General features: G+C 35.1%; 1 protein-coding gene across 1 annotated transcript in view; it reads right to left on the bottom strand.

Annotated features, from left to right (window-relative positions):
- Positions 1-11,215, bottom strand: part of LOC118747540 (LINE-1 type transposase domain-containing protein 1) — a 63,510-nt gene extending 52,295 nt beyond the window's left edge. The window contains exon 1 of the mRNA XM_036481590.1: positions 11,035-11,215. Within this exon, the coding sequence (XP_036337483.1) occupies positions 11,035-11,215 (181 nt within the window). The remainder of the gene's footprint in view (positions 1-11,034) is intronic.
- Between the last annotated feature and the right edge of the window lie 10,422 nt (positions 11,216-21,637).

Genomic DNA, 21,637 nt, shown 5'->3' with positions numbered 1-21,637 from the left:
AAACTAATAAGTTAAGGTAAATTATGAATGTTGTAGAGATGGAGTTAAAATTAATGAGGCTCACGTTGGTGACTTTATATATGTAGAAAGGTGACCGGAAATAAGATCAACGGAAATAAGGTCAATTGACTTTATTTACCACCTTGGTGCTCCACACGGCGCTCGCGCACTGCGTACCCCGCGCGACCGGGCGCCATACCACGTCACGCAACGCGTGGTTCTTGTAAGGAACCTTTCGCCCCTTTTCCTAATTGGCTTGCACTACGTAATATTAAGGCTGGATACCGAGGACCAGTTTTTCTTGTTTAATTTTTTTGTTTAAATTTTGTCGTGCGATTTCTGTGTTTGTTTTCTTTGATTTTTGGGGAATTTTCCATGTTGTATCGGGATTAGAGAAATTTTGGTATATTTTTGGAACCTTTCGGGGTTTATCGGGCACTTTGAAGTTCGAATGCATGTACTTTAAATATACACATATATTGACTTTTCGTTTTATGAAATAAAAAGAAAACAAATAAATCGGCGCTTCTGGCTCAAAACGATAAAAGTCCAACTCAACCAAATTATTTTTTCTGTTTTTGTAAAATGCACAACGAGAACTTATATTCAATGCGATCTATCTAGAATTTTCACACACAACGGAAAAATGGCAACATTGCTTGGTTCTTATGTAAATCCTTACTTTGCAATAGAATAGTAAATTTTTCTAACAAGCGATGTACAAGGTTAGCATTAACATCAGCGATGGCACTTACATTTTAGGTATCATACCACACTCTCTCTGGTATTTACAGCGCTGGTTTTAAAGAGATTAATGTACGCCTTCCTATTCGATGTTGTTTCAATTTTTTACTTTCGATTTCGATAGATCCAAAAAATTAGGCCACTGGCAATCGATCTTTTTTCAGTAAACTAAAATTCAATCGAAGCATTTTGTTTCAGTTTTTGAGCTTGTAATAGATGAGTATTTCTGTTTATCGATATGATAACTAACTAGATATTTTTTAGCCCTGCTGATGCTACAAATATATAGTGTACTTGATCTTTTTTTCGCCTGATTTGTTCTGAAATTTCACTCGATGTTTGCAAGATTTTATCGAAGACGAATTTATACAGGGTGGTGTTTGTTGTATTTTGCGGTACTTCTTGCCATCATTGTGTGTATAAGTTGTTGTTGTATTTTTTGTTTTTTTCTCAACCGATACCAACTTGTATTAATTCGCCTTAATTTTATCAAAAAGTAGACATATTTTTTTCAAAGATATTTCAATAAAAAATGTAAGACCATTTTCTTGAAATAAAACTTTTCTTGTTCTATTACAAAAGTATACCTGATTCACCAATCACTTTCACTATCTACGGAATTAATATCAAAATTGCTACTGCATGGTAAAAAAATAGTGAACATTTCTCTACATATTCACTTATTCACATTTCACTTTTCGAGCTTAGCATACAAATTGGTAGACAAACAAATGTTTTCGAATCAAAACAATGAACTTGCCCTCGAACAAAGCGTTTAAGTGCTTGCACAGTTTCGATCATGGGAAAACTTCGAAAAGAAGTCAACTATTACATATATAATACACGTGATGTTTAGTACATATGCATGTACATATGTAAAAATATATGTCCACCATGTACATATGTATACTAGCGTGGGGCAAAAATCTGCTTTTTTAGAATTTTGATTGGTAATAGCAAAAATATGGTTCACTATGCTCTAAAAACAATCTGCGTGAAAGATGACAATTTTTGGTCGATATCTTATGCTCGCCCAAGTCCATCAAAGTTCAATGTGCTCAAAAAATGAAAATTAGTAAATAAATACAATTTTTTACTGAAATAAAAAAATTAATTTTTAAATAAATAATAAATAAATAAATATTTTACTGAAATTGCAATTATCTTTGAAAGTATTACAGCCAATTTCACGAAAACAATTTAAGTGAAAAATGATTTTAATTTTTTGAATTTTATATGGAAATTGACAGAAAATAAAAAAATCATTTTCCATTTAAATTTCTGGTGAAACCGGCTATTATTCCGACATAATTTGGAATATGGACCTTTTTTTTAAATTGAAGTAAGCTTAGAAAAAGTTTTTTAACACTTGAACTTTGATGGACTTGGGCGAGCCCAAGCTATTGACCAGAAATTGTCATCTTTCATACAGCTTGTTTTTAGAGCATAATGAACCATATACATATTTGCTATTACTAATGCAAATCCTTAAAAAAGAAGCGGATTTTCGGCCCACACTAATGCATACATATGTATTTAGGAACCTTTAGCTCCTTTGTCACCAGCTCCCATCTTCAGCGATAGCGATTGCTGTGTGGCCAATCGATTTATGAAGAGCCAATCGCAGCAGTAGCGTACGAAAAGTCAGCGATCGCTGCATTTGAGATTGCATGACTTTTGATACCAATCGCAAACACGTACGGCGACGACGATGGTGAGTAAACATTAAACTTTCACTTGAGTTTCTTAATGGTTGAGTCTGCGGGTGCGCGTGGCGTGCGCATACGCGCGCGCCTTGTTACATACTTTGCACGAAATTTCCTCAACATACAAAGAGTGAATAAAGCACACAAGAGTATTGAAAAAAAAAACAGAAAATTATATATATTTTTGTATATGCCAAAAAAATTCGCTTCGCCAAAAAAATTGCATGATCGTGTGCGAGAAAATCTATTAACTTTTATTGCATTGCTGCTATATGTAGAGTGCAGATATTTTCTAAAATCAATAAAACGAAAACCAATGGACACCACAATGAAAGCAAACGGCAATGGATGTTGTAGAATGCCAGTGGAAATCGAAAATGAAATCAAATTACGCACAATGCATAGATGCCAATGATAGCAACAGTGGCAAAAAAAATGGAGCTAACTCAAATGCTTTGCGCTCCAACTTGAATGCTGCCAAACGCGACGGACTAAATGGTAACATTGCAGTGCCCAGATCGCGGCATATATCGCGGCATATCTCTCGCCCAATGTTTATTGTTGTGATACCATTTATTTGTTCATTTGTTGTAATTACATTTAAACGTATGTAAACAAGTTGTTGACGCATCTCAACGCACATACCGCACGTTAATCGAATACGTTTCACTACCGTGTGTCGTTTCGAGACACTCTTGCGCCTTTTTCTGGCTGATTTCCGCCGAAAATTTTCACCACTTGAATGCTGCTTTTGATTTCGTTTTTCTATTTGTTTAAATGCCGACACAAGCAGATATATGTAAGTATGCAGGTACATACATTCGTACGCACAATCATTTAAATAAATACATAACTATACCAACATATTTTCATTTATGTATCTAGTGTATGAAAACGTCTAAAATTTCGTCACTCAATTTCTTTGGTTTATTGCTTACCATTTCGTTGTCTGCGCTTTTGCTTACAAAACTTTATTTTTCACTTGTTTACCTGTAATTAAAATATTCTCCTACTAACTTATTCATTGCCGTAGTGGCTTTGTTACGAGTGTAGCTCTTGTTGCGGTTTAAATTGTTGGTTGTGGTGCTATTTTTGTTGTCGTGGTCAAGTTAATAACCTCATTATTACTAGGTTAGGCTTCCAACCAGTTTAAATGACCGCCTTTAATTTAAGCACTCACATAATTTTATTGTCTGTACTGTGGATGGGCGTAGCACAGTGATCGTCCTCAAAATTTTACCCAATAAGCCACAATGACGGTAATGGCAGTGATAATACAGAGTAAAATGGTAATGGTAATGATAACGGTAATGATAATGGTAATAATAATGGTAATGATAACGGTAATGATAATGATAATGGTAATGGTAATAGGAGAGGTACTGGCAGTGATGATGGCAATTGTATTAATAATGGTAAAGAATAGATATTTATTTGTGATATTTATTTGTGATATTTATTGATGAAAGCATTTGTACAACTTAAGACAAGAACAGTCTGGCAGATGTTTGTAATGGTGATAAATAACGTAATAGTTACAGTGGAACGGCAACAATGACGGTAAAGGCCGTGATAATACATAGTAAAATGGTAATGGTAATGATAATTATAAGGGTTGTAATAAATGGCTCAGATAATGGTAAAGGTAATGATAATGGTAATAGCAATGGAAATGGTAATGTAAATGGCAATGGTAAGAGAAATTGTAATGGTAACAGAAATGGTAAAAGTAATTGTAAGGGTAATGTTGATTAAAATAGTAGTGACGAAATTGTACTAATAGTAACGGTAATACTGATTGTAATGGAAATGGCTAATGGTAATTATATTTAATACATATAATAGTAATTAAAATATTCGAAGCCTTTCCTTCCATAGAGCAGCATGAGTATAGTTATACTTACACACATAGCCACAAATGGCCGGTGGACGCATCGTCTCATCCCTAATATGAAGACCTGGATTAGTAGGGCGCATGGTGAGCTAGACTTCTTTATCACCCAACTACCAACTGGCCATGGCTGCTTCAGATACTAATTGCAGCGTTTTAACTGTAGTGTTAGCTATGCCTGTTTGCATGCAGAGAGATAAGCTCTACGCGAAGCTTTTGGCGAACGCTACCCATTACAGAATTTGGTGCCAAAAGTAATGGAAACCTCAACCAACTGGGGACTCATATGCATCGCCGTGGCAGCAATAAGCGCTATATTGAGGAAACAAGAGAGGTTAAGAGCGGTTAGACGTTGAGAAGGAGCCATTCTGGCCACCGCCGATAGCTGAAACACCTTGCTATTGAAGCAGCGGCGAGATGTACAAAGACCCCGGACAACAATACGTACATACGTATGGCGCTGCCTCTTGATTTAAATGTAGGGGTTTGGGGGCGTATAGTTCGTAAAAAAGGGGTGCGAGAGGTATAGCTTACGACGAACTACGCTGCGAGAGGAAAATACGATAGAGCAGCGGACAGACAACGAGTTTTAGTTCGTATTAAAGTTCCACTCTACGGTGGTCAGGCTCTCGATAGACGGTATCTTTGTATAACAAAAATTACACACACATACAGATATACTCTTAGTAGGGGCTAGTCGGAATGGACCACAATTAGTCCGATTTTATGCGTAGACAAAATTTATTCACTCCCATCCACCGTACACCGTACGTTGTTGTGCGCGCCGTCTATCTCTATTTCGATAACGTTGCCATATTGTTGACTAGATTGATATTATACTTTCTTAACACATAAACTCATCGACTTTGAACAGCATCTACGTGAAAGCTAGAGAACGCCCACGGGGAGGAGACCTTTCGCAATTATTTTAATCTACAATTCAAGAGAAGCCGATTTAGAAGGGGTGCAATTTGCAAGAGTGCTATGTGCTAATAATTTTTTCGACATAAAACTGTTGACTTTTTTCACTGCCTCCAACTTTTCTAAATTATTTTTAAGCCAATTTATCTTCTGGTCACACTGATTGCGATTTTTCTTGGGCTTTTCCCCGATCTTCCAGTTAGCTTAGGATTCTCACACGACTTTTTGGAAATTCTCGGTATTCTTCGGGACCTCACGATTTTTCGGTGTTCCCTCTTGAGATTTTAGATTTTAATTAAACTATTCAAGAATTTCTCTGGTGTTTCGAATCCCCTCTCTGGATTTCTTATGATTTTCTTTATACTTTTTTTTTAGTTTCTCGATCGTCTTGGGGCTTATATAATTTTTTTTTAATGATAACTAACATAACTGAAAAGAAAAATTCTTTTAAAAAAATTTCACAGTCACAACATAAACTTGTTTTTTACAAAAAAAAAAATCGTCTCTAAAATATTATTTTTTCTCAAATCAAATCTTCAAATCTTCTTCTTGGTTCAACTTATCGAGTTTCTACTGTCTGTATTATTAAATCGCAACTTAGACAAGAATTAAAAATGTGGATTTCGATGCTTTATTACGAGTTTAACAACATTCTTAACGGACTCACTACTGACTACTTCTTCGCCTGCTTTCATGGCAGCCGGGCAAGTTGTAGACTCCCATATGAGCGCCAAAACGTTAGTAAGGCTGTGTTTTATTTGTATATATATATATACATATGTATGTATATGTATAAAACATGAATAAATATGATGCACCTACTTAGCGGCAGGTTTCTTTCTTCAAATTTTCCCCATATATGCAAGTTTTTTCTTAAATGCATGCAGACATATACATATATGCATGTTTGAGCGTGTGTACTCATTACTCATTCACGTAAAGAGGAAGTGAATTCCGACCTAATACACCACATACGAACATACGTCAATACAAACATACAAATCCACAATGTATTAAGCCTCCAAGCAAAGAGATGTGTGACAATGGCAACATTATTTGTTTTTATAGCCGATCAAATATATGTATGTAGGTACGTAAACGCTTTAAACTGTATAGTACCTATAAATTACAGTTACTCAGAGTAAAGCACTCACAAGAATTATGCGTTTGCACCTCTTAATATGAAGCTATGTAACTTTATCGCTGACACGAAGATGCGCATGCGCATAGGCATGCAGCTTGTTAATGGCGTGAAATCTTCTGGTTGTCGTTATGCGCTAGATGTTGTTGCTTGTGCTTCAACGATTTTTTTTATTTTCCGTTTTTTTGGCGCATTAATTAATAGCAGCAAAATTGTTGTCGTTAAAGTAGTTGCTATACAACGGTTGTGCTTGCGCTTACCGCAAACTCATAACAATGACAATTTCCATAGCCTACATACAACGTCGACTGGCAATCGTACAATGGCAATTAGGCATTAATGTGATAGTTGTCGCTGCTGCACTCTGCTTTTATGACAATCGTGCAACATGCTTACTGCAATACTTTTATTTTTGTTTGCCTGCGAAATGGGTAAATGAAATGCAATGGAAAATAACGTGGCATCGTTAAGTGGTTGGCACTCTATAGGCTCAAAAATTGTCCATTGCATGCAAATGCAAGGGCACAGTGCGAGTATTGTTTTTTAAACTAAGTAAGTATTGCTCATTTATTTTACAAATATTTAGGTTGAAAATTGTAAATCCTAATTTGGAAGCATTAGAAATGTTAGAAACACTTGACTACTGTATCCAAATGGAAAATTTTGTTTAATAAAATGTTTAATAAATAAAGCACATTGTAACCTCAAAAGTATTTTTGAAATAAAGCTTACGTTTATCTCACTTGTTTGACACTCCTGTAAAGCTATTTAATTTAACCTGTCAATTAAATTTATTTTGAATTATTAAACAAGTGGGAACCTCTTAAAAATATTTTCTATGTAAGATTTTTAAACTTTTATTGTTTGGTACCTATTTTGAAATATTTAATTTTAGGTGTTAATTTAATTGATCCTGGAAAAATGTGAATAAAAAAACACATTAAAATTTTACCCGAAACATGTTTGTGTGGTACATCCCCCTATCAGCTGCAGCTACATTCAAATTTTTGGACGTAGCCGAATTGGTTATTTTAAAAAGATTAATCATCAGCAGCTTCCTCATAAAGCCTGTATTCCCGATTTTAAATCTTCTTCAATATCGCTTGCTTTGTTCCAAATATTTAAAAAAAATATCCACTGAGCAATGAGTAGTAAATAAAACAAGTAAGAAAGTCTAAGTTCGGACGGAGCCGAACATTTAATACCCGGCGCAAGTATTAAATATATGTTTTCCACCTTTCCGAAAGCTACCGCTGCATGATAAGCGGGTGTATAAATATTAAGTAAACTAGCATCCTTAAATTTCGAAATATTGAAATTTCAAGCATTTCTGAAATTTACCGTTATATGAAAAGCGGCCGTAATTTTAGTCCGATTTCAATAATTTTGAACGGTTTGCTTTTATGTGGCAAGCACAATAATCATACCGAGTTTGGTACAAATTGCTAGAACTGTTACCGAGATACATAAATGTGATCATAAGTGGGCGGTGCCACGCCCATTTTCCAATATTTTATCATAAGCGTATTTCCTGATAAAGAATTGTTGCAACTGTCAATTTTGAATAAATTAGCTTTAATATTTACTGATTTATCGAGGATTTCGTATTTCTCGAAATTACCGTTATATGGGATGTGGGCGTGGTTATTGTCTGATTTTAAAAATTTTCGGCCATTTGGTATGCTGTACCAGGGTCAACAACTGTGCAAAGTTTGGAAGAAATTGGTGCAGCGGTTTTCCAAATATACACATGTAACTATAAGTTGGCGTGGCTACGCCCATTTTTCAATAATTTTTAATATTCTTATTTCTCGTCTAAAAGTTATTCTAAATGTCAATTTTGAGTTAATTATCTTCCGTAGTTACTAAAATATCGCAGTTTTAGCATTTCTGAAAATTACCGTTATATGGGAGGTAGGCGTGGTTAGTGTCCGATTTCGCCCATTTTCAATACCATCCGTCCCACGCCCAATAGAAGTGCATGTACGAAGTTTCGTTAAGATATCTCAATTTTTACTCGAGTTATCGTGTGCACAGGCGGACGGACGGACGGACGGACAGACAGTCACCGCTTAATCGATTTCTCTTTTCATTCTGATCATTTATGTATACATTTGTCTATATCTATCTCGATTCGTTTTGCCTGTTACAAACAACCGTTACGTGAACAAAGTTATAATACCCTTGTGCACAAGTGCGCTCGGGTATAAAAATATTATTCGTCATAGCAACCAAAGTTTTATAAAGAATATCTTTTGGAAGCTTACCTCTCATTTATCCTACTAACCCATTGAATCTGTCTTAAGGCGGCTCTTTTTCACGGTTAACTAACTTATTCCCATAAAGTTTAACATACTATTTAAATGTAATTATGGATTAATTATATACGAGGAATACGAAGGAATACGAAGACTAATCGAAGACGAATACGTGTACAAGAACGGGTACAAGGAAGAATACGAAGGCGAACAACAATGCGAAGGCGAAGACGAATGCGTAGAGTAATAGGAATAGTTATACAAATAGTAATAGATAGACGAATAAAAAAAGAAAACAAAGACGAATATGAATACATTAAGAAAGTGCTTTTACATTTTTTTTGCTCAGTGGTTTTGTTTCTGCATATTTCAAAAGCGTTTATGGCTTCAAAATTGGTTGAAAAATGCTTCAGTCTTTGGCAGTTTGTCTGACTGGCAAGGAGTTTTTACGAAAAATACGGTTTATAGAAAAATTGTCAGCAATTGAACGGTAGTATAGTTAAATTGTTTAGAAATACTACAAAGGGTGTCGACAGTAATTGGCACTGATAGTCTATATAAAACAATCGACTTATTAGAAAAACACAGTGCTACCAAATTACAAAACTTGCACGAACTTTTTAAGTGACCTGTTAGGGATCGTAGATCTGGTCGAGTAGTTCACAAAAATGTGTTTGAAAATTTTCTAACACCCTCAAATTCTCAGCGTATTCATAAAAAACCAATTTGGCCCGATCTCAGCTGCAAAACAAGCTTAAGCTCCATTAATTTTTAAGCAATTTTAAGTTTTAATATATGTATCTTTGGAAAGAATAATGTTGTATTTTTCTTTTATCAAAATGACTTTTCCGATGTTTTTTCTGGCATATTTGCCACTTTTTTCTACAAGAAAGCATTTACATTTAAGTCATTTTCTGCAAGGAATGCTTTATTCAGAGTGAAAAAGGTATCCGTTCTTAAAATTTGCTTTCATTTTCAGTCTCACAAATTGTTTGCTGAAATTTTAAAATCAAAAGTTATCGAAACAAATTCTATGGGACTACGAAAAACTATTTTCTACTTTTTAGCAGGGATCGTAACAGTTACAAATCTTAAAAAATCGCTCTTTAACAATTATTTTTGGACTATTATTTAATTACACCTTAAATAACCGCTATTTCTGACCTTTATTTTATAATTCCAAAATAACAATTATTTTTTATTTTTATCTAAATAATTGCAAATAACAGTTATTTTTGATTATTAAGTTATCTGTCTCAGATAACAGTTATCAAAGACTTTTTTTTATAAAAAAGTCATAAGTAAAAATCAATCACTGATCTTTATTTTTTAAATCATACTTATAAAAGTCATTTGTATAAGTCGTAGTAAACTTTTGTTTACCAACACCTTCTTAACTGCAAAATAGGTTAATGACATTTATACGAATGATTTAAAAAATAAGAGTCACTGATTAGATAAAAGTCTTCAATGACTGTTATCTAAGACATATAATATAAAAATAAAAAATAATTGTTACTTTGAATTCATAATAAAAAAATCACAAATAATAATTATTTTTTTTTAATTTTTCATAAAAATTGTAAGCAAACATTAATTTTTAAATTTGAGTCTCGGTGAAAAAAGACATCGATTGGTATGTATCACTTAGTTGTAGAACATTTCCTTCATAGTGAATTTTTCCACTACAGTTTTCATCAATAACTGTTATGTTCGGTCCCTGCTTTTTAGTCCATTTATAGCTACGTTGTATACTAAAAAAAGTTTTTATTTGATTTTTTTTTTTTTTGAATAAGTAAAGATTTCGATTGTATTTGAATATTTCCAAACTCATTTATTTTTGACATTTCTCTCCTGCGTAAAAATAATCGATAAAACTAGGTTGGACACCGAAAAGTTATCGGTTTAGTCTGAGATTATTTTATAACAACAGATTAACGAGGGACGAATTTTGCATGGCTAATCTGCCGGAGTAGGGAGCTCAGCTCAAAAATTAGGATAATCGACTTATACATTACCTAGTAGAACGCATAAGGAAAAATTTGTTTGAAGCCAATGATAAGTGAAAATTTAAGCTCTATGCTGAGTTTCCACCCATTGTTTTTATAATATTTGCCAGCATTCATGTCGAAAAGCCTTAAGGTAAATATTAGAAAATTTAATGTCTTTTTACATAAAAGACCTCTACACCTAAAATAGTTCATGAACTAAATTTTTTTTTTGTTGCTCACAGTCAAACATTAATGCCCAGACATTTAAAACAAATGTGCATAACTATAAGCAATTTTCACTCTTTCATAGTTGCTATTTATTGTATTTCTAGCATATTAATAGCTCTATTTATTTCAATTTTACAATTTTCCAACAACTTACCATTTGTGCTCTGCGCTCGTGCTGAGCTGACAGCAACATCACCGCTTCGAATTACACCGGCAGCAGCACCAATAACACCTGTCTGGCCAGCTGTGCCATCCAGCGTTGTTGTACTCCAACAGCTTACGAACGGCAGTAGTGTTAGCAACGCTAACGCATAACTCCTTCGTGGCCAATCCATTGGGGATTTACTATGAGAATACAATAATTTTCTACAGCCGAAATGGCCAATGAGGTTTTTTTTTCTTTTTTGCTGTTTCAAGGCTTGTTGACAATCGACACAGCAATCAATTTACGGGTAACATGAAACTTTTAGGCCTTCACTTAGGCGTTTGATTATAGTACATATATTTCGTTGAATGGGCGCGTATTGTTGTTTATAAATTAGGCGCATTAAAACCGTTACTTTTTTATTTTTTAAGAATAGGAATCACAACTTTTTTAGTGTTTGCTTTCTTCCAATACCCGTATATCTATGAAAGTACACACGACAGCCAGTTAAGAATGGCATATTTTAAGCTAATAAAAACAAACTAAAAGTATGTAAATTTTTGAGTTTTCACTGACTTTATTGTGAACCTCGCTGGTTGGTCACTTGCCAGACATACTGGTCGCGCAAGCGCACACAAAACACACGCACACAAACTCAATGTAACTGCTTTGGTTCAAAAGCGTTGGCGCGCGCACATTGGTCACTTATAAAATATGCATAGAAGCATAGAAGCATCCAAAACTAAAAAAAAAAAACATAATCAACGGTAAAAAAACAAAATTACAACAACTTCAATTTCACCGGTATTTCGTGTTGACTTTTATGATGACTATCTCGAGTTTACTTGTTTTCTTATTTTTCAATATTTTCAAGATATCACGCAACAACAACAGCGCATCTACTTGTTTGTAGCACTCAGCTATGCAAGTGCGATGAGTTGTCCGCAGCAGCTCAGTTAAAAGATTCGTTGCAAACGCGACCAAGTTCAAGGTAAGATTAAGCCATGACTGGCATACGTAAGAAGCTTTATACCAAAGCGCCTGTATACGATAAACAAATGCTCAGTCTAGTGTCTAGTTTGTAGCTTCGAAGAGAGCGAGTGCGTAGGGTGTAAAAAAATCACATTTGGGAGTGCTGTAAAATTATGTGGCGCTCGAGAGAGAAGTTGCAGCAAGTAGAGAAGCATAGAAAGAGAGTACGACGGCTTCAATTACAACCAAGTAAGCGCTGCGTGAGTACTTCGAGTCTCGCGCTTGCTTGTGCCATGCCATTGGCTTTATTGGCGACGCTGAAGGCGGTAGTTAGCTAGCTGTAAAAGCCCTAAGCATTTAAGCTGCCAATAAAGTTTTATATGCGACTTTAGCAGAGGGATGGCTGTTCCGAGAAAGGGTTGGATAGCCTATGGAAATGTTAGTATTAAGGTTTATGTATGTATATTCAAATGTACATTTAGCTTTAGTGCAAGGGCTATTATTTTTTACCGCTGCCATAAGTGCAGCAGTTTTTGCAAAAATTTAGAAAGGGCGAATAGTATACTAAAATTTATTTCAAAGAAAATCATAACTTGTAACATTTGATAATACTTATTTTATTGCAACAAAATTTTCGGCATACTTTATTATCAGTGAACGATGCCATGTTTGTAATAATGCACTAAGTGTAATATATTAGTTTTACATTTTGGGTTACACCAAGTTTTTTTTTTTTAGTTGAATACAAAGGACCAGGCTACCACCAGGTAACATTTCTTTTGATTGTTTGGATTACACTTATACAAATGTATGTATATTAGGGTGGTCCAAAAACAGAAAAGTCGGAATTGTATTGCTCTCACCCCCTAGGATCGTTCTATACCGAAAAAAGTATATCCCAATTGTTTGATTTTGAAATCAAAAAATATTTAGAGGTCGCTCAAAGCGCTCAAAGTTTTCCATGTATTTTTATATAGCGAAAAAAAACTTTTCGTAGAAATGGTATAGAATTCTTGAAAATCAATATTTTTCGATCGGAAATCTGCGGTTCTCTTTAGGAGTCTCTCAATAATAATACCCAATTATTTATTTAACCATTTTTTAATACTAACGATTTTTTATTGGTCGCCCCATTGCATTTTTTCTGGGTTTTTGTAGGTTTTTGGCCGACCTATAAATTATAGTTGCGATGAAAAAATGGTTAAATAAACAATTGGGTATTATTATTGGGAATCTCCTGCTGATAAAAAGAGTCTTCTGGTAGAAAAATATTGATTTTTAACTATTCTGTACCATTTCTATGAAAAGTTGTTTTTCCCCATATAAAATATATGGAAAATTTTGAGCGCTTTGAGCGACCTCTGAACATATTTTGATTTCAAAAAAAATTGGGGTTAATTTTTTCGGTAGAGAACAATCCTTGGGGCTGAGAGCATAAAAATTAGGAATTAACTTTTTCACATGCATTTTTGGACCACCCTAGTTCATTAAAATTCAAGCAAATACAAAGCCATTATGGGAAATTTCGTGACGCCACCCATCGACTCTTTCTCTCTGGATAAGTAACTAAGGTATGGATGACATCCTTCGCCAGTACACCTGGAGTTGGCTGAACAGTAAATTCGAGAGCTGTGTCAGGCTAAATTCTCTTGTATTTTTACCGAAGCCAAGTTGAACTTGCCTCACGCGCCACAAGACCTTCTGCAAAATATCTTGAAGCAGTTGGCAGGTTTGCTCATCAAACAAGACTTAGAGAGAAGCACGGTTTTAAAGGCGACACGCCCTACACATTGTTATAGACAAGCAGAGTTAGCCCTCGAGAATGGAGAATTCATGGTGGGGGTTTTCTTTGAAATAGCCCTAGCCTTGTATAATATCTAAAATTAGTCCATTTCAGACTACGGGACTAAAATAGGGATTTACCCGTAAGAGACAACAAATTGCATGTGTCGATTCGGCCACAGTTGTTAAGCCCAAAGAAGTTGGAGATAGATAAGTATTTCCTGCTATGGAGTACGAGTTTCCGATAGTTAGCACGGAAGAAGTCCTTCTCGCTCTACAAGGATAAAAAGTCAACGGGGCGGGTTATTAGATATTTAGTTATAATGAATGCCATACAGAAGTTGTGCTTCTCGAGTATGTACATAAGCGCTAGCGACTAAAAACTGGATACCCACCAGCGGACTCCTCAGGACACTACCCTTAATTAATTTTTGATACATTGGAAAAGTGGTTAAACGTATAGTCAGGGATAGACTTACAACGGAAATCGAGGAACGAGGAGACCTCTCTGAAATGCAACTTGGCCTTCAGAAAGTGGAATTTAACAGTGGAGGCAACCGGTGTAGTTGAACTATTGGTGGATAAAGGTAAAGTAATACCGCTAAATTTGCTACCTCGATGGCAAAAAAATGCATTCCAACCCGCAAACTGGAGACGTACGTACATATGTACACATAAACGACGCTCTTAGCAGATTTCAAATACCCACATTCCTCCGGTTAATCACAGGTAACCACTTACTTTATGCTGGAGTGCTACAAGGATGGGTCCAGGGCCGAATAACACATTACACCCCAAAATATTGGGCATAATGTTAGATATACTATAAGGCTACGTGGTTGGGGAAAGATTAAACAGTTTCAGCGATTCTCAAAAAGGTTTTGTTAAATAATAAAAAATGTGAACATCTACATGCTGACTCGTGAGTTCTGCTCTATGGCATAGAAATATTATCTGAAGCATTTAATAAGACGTCATATGCACGTAAGGCCAGGTCACTTTATAGACTCTGCGCTATTCAGAAGCAGCAATACTGGCCCATCGATATACTGGCAAGAGTGGCAGGTTCCAGGAACGCAAAGCGGGCAAAACGCGAAGAGGAAAAGCAGAGGTGTTTGCAGGAATGAAAGTACTCGTTGATTGTACAGTCTGGCGCTCAATATATCAAGGCGGGTACTGGCGGAACATGGGTGCTCCAGATCATACAAATTTAAGAGTAAGGGTAATACTTCCTCTACCTTGTATGCAAAGGACGTTATTGGAACCGTTTGAACACTACTTTTACATCTCCCCGCAGATTGCCATCTGTGGGGATGACTCGAGCATGAAGGTGGAGAGGCCACTTATATTTGAAAACAGTGTGTTTCTTGTGTGGTAGTTCCACGGCGTACGGGAAATTTTGACAGACAGAAAGACACAAAATGAAATAAAATCGAAGCAAATCCGTTGAGCCGTTCTTGAGTTATGCGATAACACACGAAAGAAATCCATTTTTACATATACAATTTTTTTTCGAATGGTGGCAATCCTACCAAAACTTTTTTCTGAACTATTTTTTTTTTATACATTCTCAGTGAAATAGCATTATTGTGGCTTATTTATAATTAATTTTTTTTCCTGATATTGCAGATATCTGGCAAAACCATTTTTCCAATTTTCTCTTTACAAACCTTCTTCAGACAGAACGACACAAAATGAAGTAAATCCGTTGAGCCGTTCTTTAGTTATGCGATAACACACGAACAGCAATTCATTTTTATATATAGAAGATTACAGAGTTAATTTATATGACCACACGTAAATTACCCAGATACATACTTTTTTAATCACTATAATATACATATGCATATCGTTGTAAAAAAAAAAATTGTTCAGTTCTTAAGTTATCAAAGATTACTTCGTTTACTTTCAAGCGGCTACTGCGTAAGCATATCATTATAAATTGTAAGTATACATTTTTCCTAGTGGGCCTTCTTTCCTAACACAACTCTTATCTTTGACTAATCATAACTTACGCTTATGTGTGAAATTTGTGGTATTAACGATTAAATTGTTTGATCGACAGCTTATTAGGGAAAACGCAAAATAATTAAGTAGAAAATTTTCACTTAAATCATGCGCATATACTACACTGTAACATACAAACCGTGTTTCTATGCCACTCATCCGGTGGCTTCTGTCTCGAAATACAGAACCACAAATTTGATTGACCAAAGGAACATCTTCATTTAATCAGCGATGGCTTTTGCCACAAAATAAGTTATACACTTATGCTAAAAAGGAAAGTAAGAAAACCCAGTGACGGAAAATCGTAAAATAATAAAATTAATTTTCATGCATAATTTTAAGTGCGCGTGGTGGCTTTTGTTTGGTAACAGCGAACGCGTCTTTCAACGCGCACAATTAGACACCGAGACAACAATGCTTGCGATGGTGGCAGTTGACATTTATTGCTGGTTAAGATAATGATATATTGCGATCGCTGCCGTCGCGTCATTGCCAATTACAGCGCCTCTCCACATGGACCAGTGCATGTGTCTCACTAACTATGTTTGTAAGTTGCAGTGGCTGTCGAAGTGGTTGACAAGCAATCGGCATTCGCTGCCATATGCCGGTGTGCTGACTCGAAAACGCGACTGTCAAAAGGCCAGCTGGTTCTCAGCATTATGTACTCGTATGTACCTATGATTGTTATTGGCAGTTAGCTGCAGGGTGGCGGAGGAATTGGCAGACTGGCATTGCTGCACCATTGGAGGTGGTTATGAGTTTTATTGGTTTTGACACAAAACAAGAAGTGAAATTGTGTGCCCACTTCCAGTTTATACGATACTCGTACTTTGTGTTGACTATTTATTTGCACAACTTTGTTTTTTTTAGAAATTAAATGGCTGATGGGGGGAACTCTGCGCGATTTGTTGGTGGTCACATTCTTTTTGCAAATCGTTTTGGTTAAGAAGCGCGTTATTCAAGAGAAAAACAATTTGCGCATTTCACTTGCCGCATAAACCACACTTATCTATTTATTTATAATGCTTGTACATACATGCACACAGTCACTTACTGCCTGTCAAACACTTGTTATCTGCGAATTAATTGGCATACATATTTAGTGAAAAAAAAAAAACAACAACATATTTAGTGATGGCACCTGCCAAACAACCAACTGGTGCGCATTGCAAAACCTTTTGTATCGCATTCGCTATCGCCGACAACCTGAAAGTGCTTTTTATTATTATTTTGTTTGTCGAAGTGCTTTTGCAATAATCAAATCTGTCATTTAGCTACTTTACCTTAATCTTCCATATGGTTAACTTTCCATCAAAACCGCTACGGTTGGCGATTTAAATGAGTTGCTAGATTTAGATACATAAATGGTGCCGCTTTTGGCATGTTGCCTCCAGAGTTGTAGCTGATGTGCAACATATAAATTGCTCATTTATTGGAGAAATGTGTGCAAACATCAATTTTTAATTGCGCTCCTTACTTTTGGTCTTTTTTTTATGGCTGATAAGCGCCACACCTTAATCACATATTCATATGGAATTAATTGTATCGCCGCGTCTCACCAGCTGCATATGAGGAAGCTCGCATGAAAAGCCCATTAATTCAATTAGTTATCTTCAACTATCGTAGCGCCCTATGTTTTTAGAATTACCTTCAATTGAAGTTCAGTATGCCATGCGAATGCTTAACCTTCAGTTGTTGTTCAAAAGTATTGAGAGTTTACTGAAAGCGCTATGAACAGCACAACAAATTGTAGTTGGATTCGCAGAGAATTGCATAGAAATTTCGAAAATTTGTAAATGTTAAAGTGCTTTTTCATTCAGCTAATTTTCTAAATAAGAGGAAAAAATCCTGTCTTAAAGGCAGCCAACCAAAATTTGGGGTGAAATTTTTGGCCTTATGTGTGATGTTGAAATTTCTGCGCTCGAGGCCTGCGGTGTCATTTGGGGTTCTCCTATTGCATAGTAGTATATAAGGTCATATCTAACCACTTAAGTTCATACTTTCTTGAAATATTTTTCTGTATAGTTTATGCGAATTTTCAGTAACAAAGACTTCCAAGTTCATTTTATGGCTATATAGGAAGATGTAGATTGTCTACGACTAATAGTAATCACTCATTGTTGTATTTACATTTTTTTCAAATCGCCGAAAAACTTTTAAAGCATTAGTAGTTGTATTAAATTACAATTGATCACTCAAAGTGATAGCAGGGAACTTTTCCCTACAAGTGGTATACATACGGCCGGATCACACAGATATACCGTAAACCTAAATGACGGATTAGCTTGCAAGGAAGGACGCTTCTCTCCATTTTTGCTATCTTGGAAGATGTCAAACTTGTCGCCAGCTATCTGCAAGATAAATTTCAGAGAAATTTTCCTCTTAGATGCTGCGTAGGATGGATACACCTTGACGTCTGCAATATAGTGCAGCGTTATAAGAAGCCCTCTGTGGTCTTATATTTGTGAAAGAGGGCCATTGGTAAGAATTGGGTGTCGAGCCCGAGTATATGCCGCTGGATTTTTATATATTTATAGTAATTTTCATAGATAGTTCAAAAACTAACGGTGAAGTGCGAGGGAGCTCTTCTCTCGCAGTCGCACCCTGAGCCGTTCATTTCGACTACCGGACTACTATAGTGTATTCCTTGCTGAGGTATCAGCTATAATGGAGGAGGAGGATTTAAAAGGTAAAAAGGTGTTCATCTTTAGTGACAATTAGCTAGCAATTGAAGCTACGATTTTGTCACAATTGATTAAGAAATTGTGCTGGACTGCCGCCGATCTCTGCAAGAGATTGCTAAGCAGAACAATCTAAACCCCATTTGGGTTCCCGGTCGTAGGGATATAGAGGATAGTATAACGTACGAACCTGCGAACTTGTAGGTTACTACCAAGCAGATTCTTCCGTGGAAAGAACGCATTGGTATGCCCTTCGCCAATTCCAAACTGCTTTTAGGATAATTTATCTATGCTCGAGGGAACGTGAGATGGATGCAAAGTACGACTTGTCGAATTTCAAAGCATACTTGTCCTAGGTGAGATCGAAAAGGTCTTGAAGCTTATATTATCCAAATATTTAGAGACGATATATATCACACAGTTGTTGCTCTAACAGATCACTTCCTTTTAGGTAAACAAGCAGAACGGCTTGATATGCATTACCATAGATGCTGCAGAATTTGCAAAACTATGAGAAGGAGGAGACAGTTCTCATTCATCGAGGAGCAGGTTTTACCAGCAGTCCTTTCCGCGGAAACCTTACCCACGATGTCGATGGCCGTTGTAGTATTAAACATCACTCGTCACACTTAAAGTCACTCCCAGTTTCTAAATAGCGTAGTGTTTTCTCGACCAATTGCTCGTCTGTTACTTTCGTCGCTATTTCTTCAAAGTTAAACTTTCCGTGTATTTGAGGATCAGATCCAGAAATTTACTCATTATTAGAAATGCAATCCAAAGAAGTGGTGAAAGTATACCACCTTGCAGCTTACTCCTGTCTACTCTACGTTGAATGTTGGTTGGATATTGAAAAAATCATGACTTAAGTATGTACACATAGCTTTTAATAAAACAATGTTCCTCTTCTAAAGCATAGAAAGTGTTTTGGTCAAGAAAGAAATTATGTAAATCTGTTTACATTGAATATAGGATTCCCTGATTCTTTCGGAATATTTGAGTACAAGATTTAGATTGAAATTACCTTTTGGACTATGGGGCATATTTTTTTAATATTTAGAATCTTTTAACCAACTACTTTTGAACACGGAATTTACATTAATTTATACTTTTGAATTCAATAAATATGCATGTAAATATATGTATGTATACACATAAATATTCAGTCTTTTTTTTTGGTATATCGCAAAAGTGAAATTGCTTCAATTTGTCATTTACGGCTCAATCACGTCGCTTGGCTGCGTATGTCCCTTATAATTGGTGTCACCATAAGCTATGGGGGCGAACGTGTCTACCTGATAAGTAAATTATTGTGGTTGTATTTTATTAAATGCAGTGGCAAAGCACGCTTACCACTAATAATTTTTGATTTTGATAGCACCTGCTCTATCAAACGGCAAATTTTTACATATATATATGTAGGTATAAATGAAAACAAACAAAAAAAATTTTACTATAAAAGCAAGCTATTATTAAAAAGGGTGAAAGAAATGAGTTACATAATCAAAAATCTAATCTAACTTAGTGATAGCAGTCAACTACATATATTGAAGGAGAAATACCGTCTTTTGATCGTTACCTCCAACTGCACAAATGCGTCGGGTACAAGACTTTAAAAAAAAAATTATTAAAAAATGGAAAAAATCAACTTTTTTACTTTCCCTACTTCTATTATTTGTCAGTATCATTCAAAATTTTTACTGGAGGATACAAAGAGTTGATAATAAAATAAGTAAACTTCGATTTTAGCTATTTTTATTTGCATGAATTATTTATTATTTATGAAAGCTATAAAGGCGTTTATTTAACTAAAAAATTTATTTAACTAAAAAATTAACATCACCAAAAAAAAACTATTAACTTACCAATGCTAGATTACATTTTATGAAGTGTTACTTTACACGAAGCAAATAATTGCATAATTATGGTTGGCTTATGCGCTCGTAAGCAACTGACTATATCTATGCATACAAACTTAAACAAATATTTAATAACCCAAACTTAGTTAGTTAGCCTAAAATTAGTATGTCGCGCTTCACCTATACTTGCAATTACTTTCCTTTTCACTCGTTCCCAATATCCATATAGAAAAAGGTGTTAATTGACGTATAACCGATGAATAGCATGCATTGAAATGTGTCGTATCAGCAGGCGTATTCATAACGAAAGCTTTTCTACATTATTGGGCATTGAAAATTAACTGCATATATGCAGCTATGCAAAGCGCTGTCGCAATAAGCTTTACAAAGTTTTATTACAATTATACAATGGCTTAATGTACCAAGCTCGAAAATTGAATTCTCAATTATGGCTGTACAGCGAAACGAAAGACTTAAGCAACAAACCTGCGTAGTAAACAAGTCATAAAAATTGCAATTGCTTAATTGCGCCCAAATGCTTCGTAGCACAAATGTACTTAAGTACTTTTTGCATTGAAAAACATTTATATTTTTTGTAATGTTCGATAGTAGCTTTTACATAAGCATTATAAACTTAATATTGAATATTAAATATTCGTGTTTTCGGCAAAATTTTAAATTTTACATTAATGAAAATATAAAAATAGCTTTAAATATATTTTCCAATAAAGAAAAATATCATAAAAGACAAAGGAGTGCCAATGAGTTTAAGAGATCTACTATCCAAAATTGAGTTTTGTACGTTTTGATGGTAGATCGTAGAAATTGAATGATTTTAAGCCGATTACAGCTTTTCAACAAACTGATAATCCAGGAAACTTCTATTTTAGTTTTTATTATATTTTTGATAAAAAGAGTAATTATGAAAAAACTTAAACCAAGAACCGGTCTAAAACCACACGAGATTTGAATACTAACGGGAAAAAGATAATACCAGTACATTGATGGACATTTCCATTTTCGAAAGCAAGCCATAGTTTAAATGACAGTGTAGACGATGTGTAGGAGATTAGTTAGCAACTAGTAAAGCGAGCCTAGGAATTCAAACTTAAACTAAGTGTATTACATTTTTCTAATGACGAGGTATTTTATTAAATTATGTACTCATATTTCTTAACGCCACTGATTACTCTGATTACTGAGTTACCGTTAATTAAGCATTAATTAAATGCGCCACCCTTACTGATTTATCGTTCCATTTCTTCGTTAAATCGACTTATTGTAATTGGGCTGCAAAAAACAAAAACAGGCGAA

This window comes from Rhagoletis pomonella, unplaced genomic scaffold (genome assembly GCF_013731165.1).
Source record: "Rhagoletis pomonella isolate Grant_MI unplaced genomic scaffold, Rhpom_1.0 Rhpom_scaffold_00012, whole genome shotgun sequence".
Classification (NCBI taxonomy): Eukaryota; Metazoa; Arthropoda; class Insecta; order Diptera; family Tephritidae; genus Rhagoletis; species Rhagoletis pomonella.
This window is presented reverse-complemented; position numbering and strand designations above follow the sequence as displayed.